This window comes from Cupressus sempervirens, chromosome 7, assembly GCF_028749045.1.
Source record: "Cupressus sempervirens isolate cs-2001-9-10 chromosome 7, ASM2874904v1, whole genome shotgun sequence".
Taxonomy (NCBI): Eukaryota; Viridiplantae; Streptophyta; class Pinopsida; order Cupressales; family Cupressaceae; genus Cupressus; species Cupressus sempervirens.
The window spans coordinates 188,287,293-188,296,427 of NC_143124.1; the positions used below are offsets into that span (position 1 = coordinate 188,287,293).

The following is a 9,135-nucleotide window of genomic DNA, read 5'->3' on the forward strand; positions in this document are numbered from 1 at the left end:
TCTTTGTTATATGGTTTACAAGGTAATCTATAATTAATCACTATTTATTTAAAATAAATATAAAATATTGAATGTAATTACATGTTTAAACAATGAATTTACATTTATCTAATCATTCAACATTGTAACTTACATATTAAATACATTTCAAAACATCTAAAATAATAATTTTTAAATGAACATCTATGAAACTATTATTTAAATTAACATATACAATAATCTAAAGATAATACTATTAACAATGAAAATTTACAATTTTATGTACATATTAAAATTGAAAAAAAACAATAAATTGACAGTATATAAAACTAAAACTAAAAAAAATTAAATAAAATAGTACAAAACAAAATAAAATACCTGGTATGTCAAAAAATAGTAGCGGCAGGGGGGGGGGGGTTTGGTAGAGGTAAAAAACAGGCTCTTGTATTGCTTTGAAATTGGGCTCACATTTTGTAAATGATAAAAATGACACAAAAAATGCCAAAAATGGGGGGATTTGTAGTTTTCCAAATCGGGTACTTGATAGTTTTAGAATCAGGCACCCAATTTAGAAAAAATTGGGTACTCGATTTGTTCAAAATCAAGTGCTTGATTTCTAAGATGTTTGGGCACCTGATCCACATTTCAAAAATCAGGCGCTCAATTTTTCAAATGTGGATCAGGTGCCTAAAGTGGGATTTTAGAATTGGGTACCCATTTTTGAGACGTTCAATTTAGGTTAGAGAATTGACTGCCACAGAACTGCGACCCAACTTTGTGCTCTTACCCTGTGATTATCTTATATTAGGAGATTCATCAGATCCTGTATTTAGGTTAGAGAATGTTCAGAATGGATGCTCACCTCTTATGGTGAGAAATAATCGTGATGATGATACTGATGGCCAGTGAAGGTCATGCAATGGTGAATCTTGGAAAGCAAAGAGAGATCTCACATCAAATACAAGTAGTCACCTACTGGAGAGTCAAATTTATCCCCAAATTGGAGGATCCACCTACTAGGTTAGTCAAAATGAATTTTGAAATGAAAAATCCTCATTGGTATTCTATGAGGTCACAAAACCCATTGAACTTCCCAAGGGGAGCCCATGTTCCATGCATGTTTTACATCATGATTTTGGGAACACAATCAGAATACTACATTATACAATCCTCAGGTTCCTCCCTTGTTTTATAACTCAAGAAATCTATTTCAATTCTTTTATTTTCAAGAAGGCTCTTGTAAAGAAATGTTCTATCTAGTTCTTACTGCATAAGAGATAATAGTATGTGTAAAACTCTTGAATTCGAAAGCGTTAGTGTATTCCATTTGACTATTTGATTTAGGGGTGTTGGTAGCAAATATAAATTCAGGTTAATAGTAAATAACGAATCAAAAGAATATCATGTTTCTTGTTTGTGACAGTTGTTTGAGTCTTGAGTAAATCTTTGCAGCTTCTGGTTGCATATGGCATAGTGATTGAAATGCATATTATGAATGGCAACAAAAATTAGATAACCATTATTATTATACCTTGTATTTGGGCCAGACTACGCGTGCCTTTCATTTGATGTTTAATACTAATGAGAGTCTCTTCCTTAGACTTTTATCCTAAATCAAGAGAATAGTTCACGGGCTTTGCTTGACCTTGCATATTAGGTTACATTTGAATTTAGTTATTGTAAACTCATCCATCACATGAAATCGATTATAGTCTAGATTTGGATGAGGGCATTAGCTATCATGAGATTACTCTAAAATTATCATTATCCTAGCCTGAATAAGGAATGGCTAGGTTTTTCTTGGTTAAATGCAATGTCTATGTATCAACTGTTCCTCAAATCACTAGCGATTACATAATTTCCTGAGTCTTAATTGGAGTTAATCTTTTCTTTAAACTTAAGTGAGAATCATGGGTTATTATGAATCCATGGTAATTGAATACAATGTGCATATTGGAAGATTTAATGAATGATCAGTATTAGTAGATAAATCTATGAAAACTATAAACTTTGGGACACCCAATTGGTTATAATGTATATCTTTTGTAGGTATTTCTAAACATTAGGAAGATGATAATTGGTAAGACTAGTTATGGTAGTGGAAATAACTTATTTAGTAAAACATTCTAAAGTTAACTAATTGATATCACCATCATAGACTAGCATAATGAAAACTTGTATAAATTATAGAAAAAACTTGTTCTTTTATTTGAAACAATCAAGGCATTATCTTCCAGTCCAGAAGAGGGCTAATGGGTACAAATTGTGTGGGACTTGAACTCTATTGATACTCTGTGATTAAAGATATAATCAGAACATTACATGATTATTGAAATGATTGGCTATAAGGACACATTTAAAAATACTATATGCATATGAAAAATATGATCCATAACATTGGTGCATGAGTAGAAGGTTTCTTTCCATCAGTTTGTTTCTATGGATGATGAATGTTGCATTTGGAAGTGTCTTGGGAAAATGTCATCTTGTGATTTTAGAGATGAAAAAGCCTATGCTCATACAAATTAAAGATTATATAAGATGTGTCTCCATTTCTCATTAATTTCATTGTGTCAAAGTATTGTTTGAAATATAAAAATTAAGGGAAGATAGACACGAATTATCTTATTTCTCCTACATACATGACTATTTTCTATATAAAGAGATTGTTTTATGTGAGATGTAATTGTTATTTTATCATTTCCCTAGAGGCTCTAGAATGATGGGTCATTTGGTTAAACATATTTCTCCTTGCTCCATGAGTAATTACATATGTTAAATAGAATTTTATTCTTGTTATTCTTCTTGGGAATGGAAAGGGCATTGATTTAGTTGCTTTAAAATGCACCTTGTGTAACTGTGTCTTATGAGATGAGTGCTGATTATTGCAGACTTCTTAGAAAGTTTCTTGATAATGAGCATGCCTTTATTATAAAGAGAGTAGATATACATATATAGCTTTCTTTGCTTGTACACAATTCCATTACTTCTTTTGGTTTTACTTAGTTAGTCTTCCTCGTTGCCAGGCTAGGTATCTTTCATATAGGAAAGATTCCAGAGAAGCTTAATAGCTTCGTGGTAGGGTGGTAAAACACTTCTACAATATTCTCGTCCTTGTGTTCTTAGATAGGTTCTGGAGATGCTATCAAAATGGTCGACAAATTGGTATATTTTGTTATTTTGGTAACATAATTATAGTTTTTTAAAGATTTGAGCATATATGTATATGCATCATTTTTGTTAAAGTTAATGATAGTTAATCAACTAATGTTGACTAGTCAATATTCAAATGACTTGACTTCCACATTTTTATAGAGATTGCTGATGTGACATTGATTTTGTAGATAGTCCTTACAATATATACTGTAATAAAATAAATGATTTAAAATTTTATTATATAAATTAAATATACTTTACAAAATGCATAATTACAACATTTCCTTGAGAAGTACATAATCCATTAAGTTAATATATTAAAAATTTAATAAAGAATGATGTATCATTTTGTCAGAAAAAAATAGACTCTACTTTAAAGTATCATATATATTCAATTAATAAGACGCATATGGCAGTTGTCTACCATGTACCTATATGAAAACATTCACTGTTCTCAAGCTATTTGGTTTTACTTGTCATACACAAGTACATATATTTGGTTTTACTTGTCATACACAATTGTAGATAACTTCTGGTATGTACTTTTATGGTATATTTTCGTTGTTTACACGAATCCATGCTTTTTAATTGTTGATTGTATGGATTACAGTGAACGTTTCTCTCTTTCTTGTCACTTAAATGCACCTGTTGAAGAAAACCCAGCACCTCCCGCTGTTTAAGTGGTCTTAACAGCAGAAAGGGTGTTCCCTATTATATTTAGCCTTGTAGCTTCCCTTCATAACGTATATACAAAAATATTTTGTTTCTGAACCACTCAAAGAGAAGTAATCTGACAAAGCCAAAGTTTTTGTTTGATTGGTTTTGAACGTGTTCATTTAATATCCATCCCTCTAGAGTTTAAACGCACCACCCAATTCATATCCTCAATTGGAAACTTGACATAAGTGAGATATCGCTATTTTTAAGACCCACCTGGTGTTTCTTTCTTTCATTAGATTGAACGATAATGGAAAAGTTATCTTCATCTCCTTTCCGTGGTATCATTGAAGACATCAAGGGAAGGGTTCCATGTTACAAAGAAGATTGGCTCAATGGACTTAATGCTGGGTTCAGGTAGAATAGAATATCTTCAAATTAGATGTTTTCTTTATATATCTAGAGATTCTATATTTTTACATTATGTCACATTGGACAGCATAATTTGTACTGGAGACTCATCTATTATGTTACATTGGACAACATTATTCGTACTGGGGATTTCATCTGTCATATTCTGTACCACATGTTATTTTTCTCTCTTCTGTTGTGAAATGTGTATCGAGGAACAATAAATTTTCCAGACAGTAGTGTGGAAATTTGTTTGAGTTTCTGCGACATACATGTAAAATTCATAAACAGATATGGATATAAGCATTATGTTTATTATTTCTAAATAAATGTTAAAGGACATTTCCTCTTTGTTAGGACTCATTTATCTTAAACATGAAATAAAGAATAATTTATAATATTATACAAAATAAATATATTACACAGACAAATATATGTGTCACTATCTGTATGTAAATGTGTGCTTGAATTGAATTGAACGTTTTTTTCTGAATATATTCATTTCATGATTTTGATTCTGTTTCTCTACAAAATAAATGCATATATACCTTGTTCTTCCTGCAGAATCTTAGCTCCAACAACCTATATTTTCTTTGCCTCTGCGCTCCCTGTTATTGCATTTGGTGAACAACTTGATAGAGCCACAGGTGAGAATTGGGTTGACTTTTTTCCGTTGTCATTATCAATTGGTACTAAAATATGTTTTACTTCATATGTATGCTCTGTTTATACTCTTAATTTCTCGAGATATTTTTTATTTGCAGGTGGTACATTAACAGCTATTCAGACATTGATTTCTACTAGCTTATGTGGAATTATACATTCCTTCATTGGTGGACAACCCTTGTTGATTCTTGGAGTTGCGGAACCCACAGCCCTTATGTATACATATATGTATAACTTTGCTAAAGATAGGAATGATTTGGGACAAAGATTATTTCTTGCATGGACAGGATGGTAAACATGAATAGTCACAGCATTAGTGAATTTATATAACATGTTCGATGTATTATTTCCATTGCATTTGTCTACATGTGATCACTTAGAATACCATTCTATGATTTCTGGCTGTAAACATCACATACTCATGATCATATGATAGATTATTTTAAGGGAGAAGGTATTTTGTATTTGAGGGAAGGCACGTTGTGCAGGGTTTGTGTGTGGACTGCATTGCTGCTATTCTTTCTTGCAATCTTCAATGCCTGTACAATCATCAATAAGTTTACAAGAGTAGCTGGAGAACTCTTTGGCACGTTAATTGCTGTATTATTCCTGCAAGAAGCTATCAAGGTATATTAAGTTTCGAGTTCTTACCAATTTCATTTTTTGAATTGAAGGACAAACACCTAAAAACACTTTTAGCTTCATGTACCACCAAACACACCAATTATTGACATTCTTTTACCTAGAGCTAATAAATGAAGGGGACTTTCAAATTTAGGAGATGGTTTCAGCTTTATTCTTCAGCTTTATGTCTTATTTCATACAGCTTTTTCACATAAAAATGAATGCTATGCAATTTATTCAATTTTATCTATTGGATCAAATAAGAAAACCTTTTTTTTTTTTTTTGAATCTGATTAAACTCTCTTTGTAGGGTATGATAGAAGAATTCCGTATACCCCAGAATGTTAGCCCCAATTCTGAGCAATTCAAAGATCCTTGGCGTTTCTCAAACGGCTTATTAGGACTTGTTTTGTCTTTTGGCCTATTGTTCACATCATGGAAAAGTAGAAGAGCTAGAACATCTAGATATGGCACAGGTAACTCAACTTTAGATTTCAATTTAATATTTGGGTTGGGTGACTGAAATTTTTTATCGCTCAAGTTTAAGTAATGAATTCTTTTGTGAACAGGGTGGTTGAGAAGTTTCTTAGCAGATTATGGAGTGCCCATTATGATTATTTTGTGGACAGCAATCTCATATAGTGCATATGATAGTTTTCCTGCTGGTATTCCTAGAAGGCTCAATAGTCCAAATCCTTGGGCTCCTGGAGCTTCATCCAATTGGAGTGTGATTAAGGTGAATGGATACACCCCTTTTATTCTCAGACTACTTGGTTTTCAGTTGCTTTAGTATCCTTTTTTCAAACCATCAATTTCTTTGAAGATTTTTGACTGACCTGATACTTCTTACAACCTATTTCGGCAGGATATGCATAAGGTGCCACCACAATATATTCTAGCTTCATTTATTCCAGCTATTATGATAGCAGGGCTTTACTTCTTTGATCACAGTGTAGCAGCTCAATTGGCTCAACAAAAAGAGTTCAATCTGAGAAATCCATCAGCTTACCACTATGATTTACTTCTTTTGGGCATCATGGTTTTTTTCTGACCCTTCTCCTTGCTTAAGTTTCAATTTCTGCTTGTTCTTTTGTATCTAGATCTTCTATCTGAGTTTCCAACTTTCTTGACTTTAGGTCTTAATGTGTGGATTGGTTGGAATTCCTCCGTCAAATGGTGTATTGCCACAATCTCCAATACATACAAAGTGTCTTGCTACCCTGAAAAGACAGGTCTCTAATCTACTTCTTCCTCATCCTGGATTAGGTTTGGAGATGATTGACGCACTCCTAATTGAGTATTGCCAAGTTATTTATTTGCTTGTTCTTAACTTAAGAGCTTTTTTTTTTGGCATATTTGGTTTCAGATAGTGCGCAAACAATTGGTGGCAAGTGCTAAGAAAAGCATTGAGCAACAAGCAACTTTGACAGAGATTTATGGAAATATGCAACAAGTTTTTCAACAAATAGAAATGAACAATGCCCTTCCACTGACAACATCTGTATGTTAAACTAACTTCAAAACATTTCATCTGACATTTTATGGGCAATGTTTAGTTATCCTTACCTTCCAAGACATTGATACTACTGAATTTCTGAAATGAATCAGTTCATAAGTTGGACGTAATTTCCCATCTAATTGTCAAGAGCACTACGAAATGTTTTATAATGCTTTTACTTATATTTGATGTTACTACCATCTCTATATTGGCATGTAACTGGCATATCTTAATAGAAGTAATCTCCTATTCACGTAAATTGAAAGTCCTTTTATTTGTTATTTTACTCTGCAGTCACTGAAAAGTTTGAAGCTAGACATGGAAGCAAATGGGCATGCTTTTGATCCTGAAAAGCATGTTGATGAGTTGCTTCCAGTCAGAGTCAAAGAGCAACGGATGAGCAATTTGATGCAGTCCATTCTTGTGGGCACTTGTGTGAGTGTCATGCCTCTTATTAAAAAGATTCCCACATCGGTATTGTGGGGCTACTTTGCTTACATGGCAATAGAAAGCTTGCCTGGTAATCAGTTTTGGGAGAGGTTCCTTCTATTATTCATTGCGCCATCAAGGAGATATAAGTGAGCTTAAATATATTTCATTTGTTGCTCTTTCCTTTTGTTTATTTATATGGGTTCTTACCATTGTCTTAATATTTGAAAATCTAATTCATAAAAGCTTTGTTGGTTTGAAGGAAGATTAAAACTTATTACCCATATCAATTCCTCTTGAAAGTTTTTGAGCTTTTCATTAAACATAGTAAATAGGGCCAGAGAACTAAACCTTTTGAAATGATAATCTTTCTCTGCAGAGTGCTTGAGGATGTGCATGCATCATTTCTTGAAAAAGTGCCATTCAAGATCATTGCTAAATTTACATTGTTGCAGTTTATTTACTTACTGATATGCTTTGGCATTACATGGATACCAATAGCAGGAATACTTTTCCCTCTTCCCTTCTTTGGTATTTTATCAATCAGACAGTATATCCTCCCAAAACTATTTGAGCTCCAGTATCTAAGTGAATTAGATGCAGCTGAATATGAGGAAAGTGAAGCCCTTACTCCTTGCCAGAAGAGCCAGAGGAGTTTCAGTTTGAATGTAATTGCCTAAACCATTAAGCTTTTACATCAATATAATTCATTCCAAGCTTTTCACTGTTTTGTCTCTAGTATTGGAATTGGAATCTCTCGTAAGTGATTATATTTTGGTTCCTTTGCTCTGAAAAATACAGGAGTGCCATGTTGATGTTCCAGATGTATTGGAAGGCATCGACAAGGATATTGATGATGCTGAAATAATGGATGAAATAACTACCAGGAGCCGCTTTGAATTGAAACACCGACCTGTATGATTTTGATCTGATTGGAATTATTTTTGGCTGGCTTTATTGAGTTATATGTCATAATCACCTCCGAGATTGATTTCATTCTAAGCGTATTCTAAAAAGTAGTGAAAGAGAGCAGTTTGAACTTTCTGACTGATGACTTACACTTGTTTTGCATTGAATAGGTTCGCACTGAGGATTAGAACCAGACCATGAATATGTCATTGAAAATTCCCATACACTATCTTTGCATTCCAATGACCCGGATACATATTGTTAAGGTTCTGTTGTATTCTAATTTGTAACAAACACAGTTTTTTTTTTCTTTATGCCATCGGAAAGTTATTCAATACAACCTGTTCCAAAAAAAATGTACATGCATTGGGCTACACTATAAAGTGTTTCTGCTGCAACAATACAATTCTTTCTATATAATTCTTTGCAATTGTGCAACCAACAAAGCAATACAACATTCTTAGCAATTATAATTGCAGAGATTGTAAGAGTTTAATGAAGAAACATGCAGTTATCTTATTTCCGGCCCATCACAATGTTCAGTACAAACTGTCCTAAAAAATAGAAAATGTGTGTCATATGAAACTTCAATACAAACTATCCTAAAACATAGAAAATGTTAGGGAATGGTTACGTGTACAATACACCAGCTCTGTCTAATGCTTTTCAATTGTTCAACTGACAACAATTTCAATTTTTATTTATTTATTTCGGAATTGCAGATAACCTAAGGTTGTTCTCTTATTTTCAGTTTTCAGAAAGTGTTGTTCAATGCAGACTCTTCCAAAACATGAAATAACAGGCTT

The 9,135-nt window shown here is 32.7% G+C and overlaps 1 protein-coding gene across 1 annotated transcript; it reads left to right on the plus strand.

Annotated features, from left to right (window-relative positions):
* The first annotated feature begins 4,066 nt into the window (after positions 1-4,066).
* Positions 4,067-8,415, plus strand: LOC149546129 (putative boron transporter 2). Its single transcript, XM_089794545.1, has 12 exons — positions 4,067-4,209; positions 4,768-4,850; positions 4,968-5,160; positions 5,358-5,496; positions 5,804-5,969; positions 6,063-6,229; positions 6,359-6,532; positions 6,630-6,725; positions 6,860-6,994; positions 7,286-7,569; positions 7,800-8,088; positions 8,222-8,415. Exons 1-12 carry the CDS (start codon positions 4,103-4,105, stop codon positions 8,339-8,341), a joined length of 1,953 nt encoding a protein of 650 aa, XP_089650671.1. The 5' UTR covers positions 4,067-4,102; the 3' UTR covers positions 8,342-8,415.
* Positions 8,416-9,135: the final 720 nt, after the last annotated feature.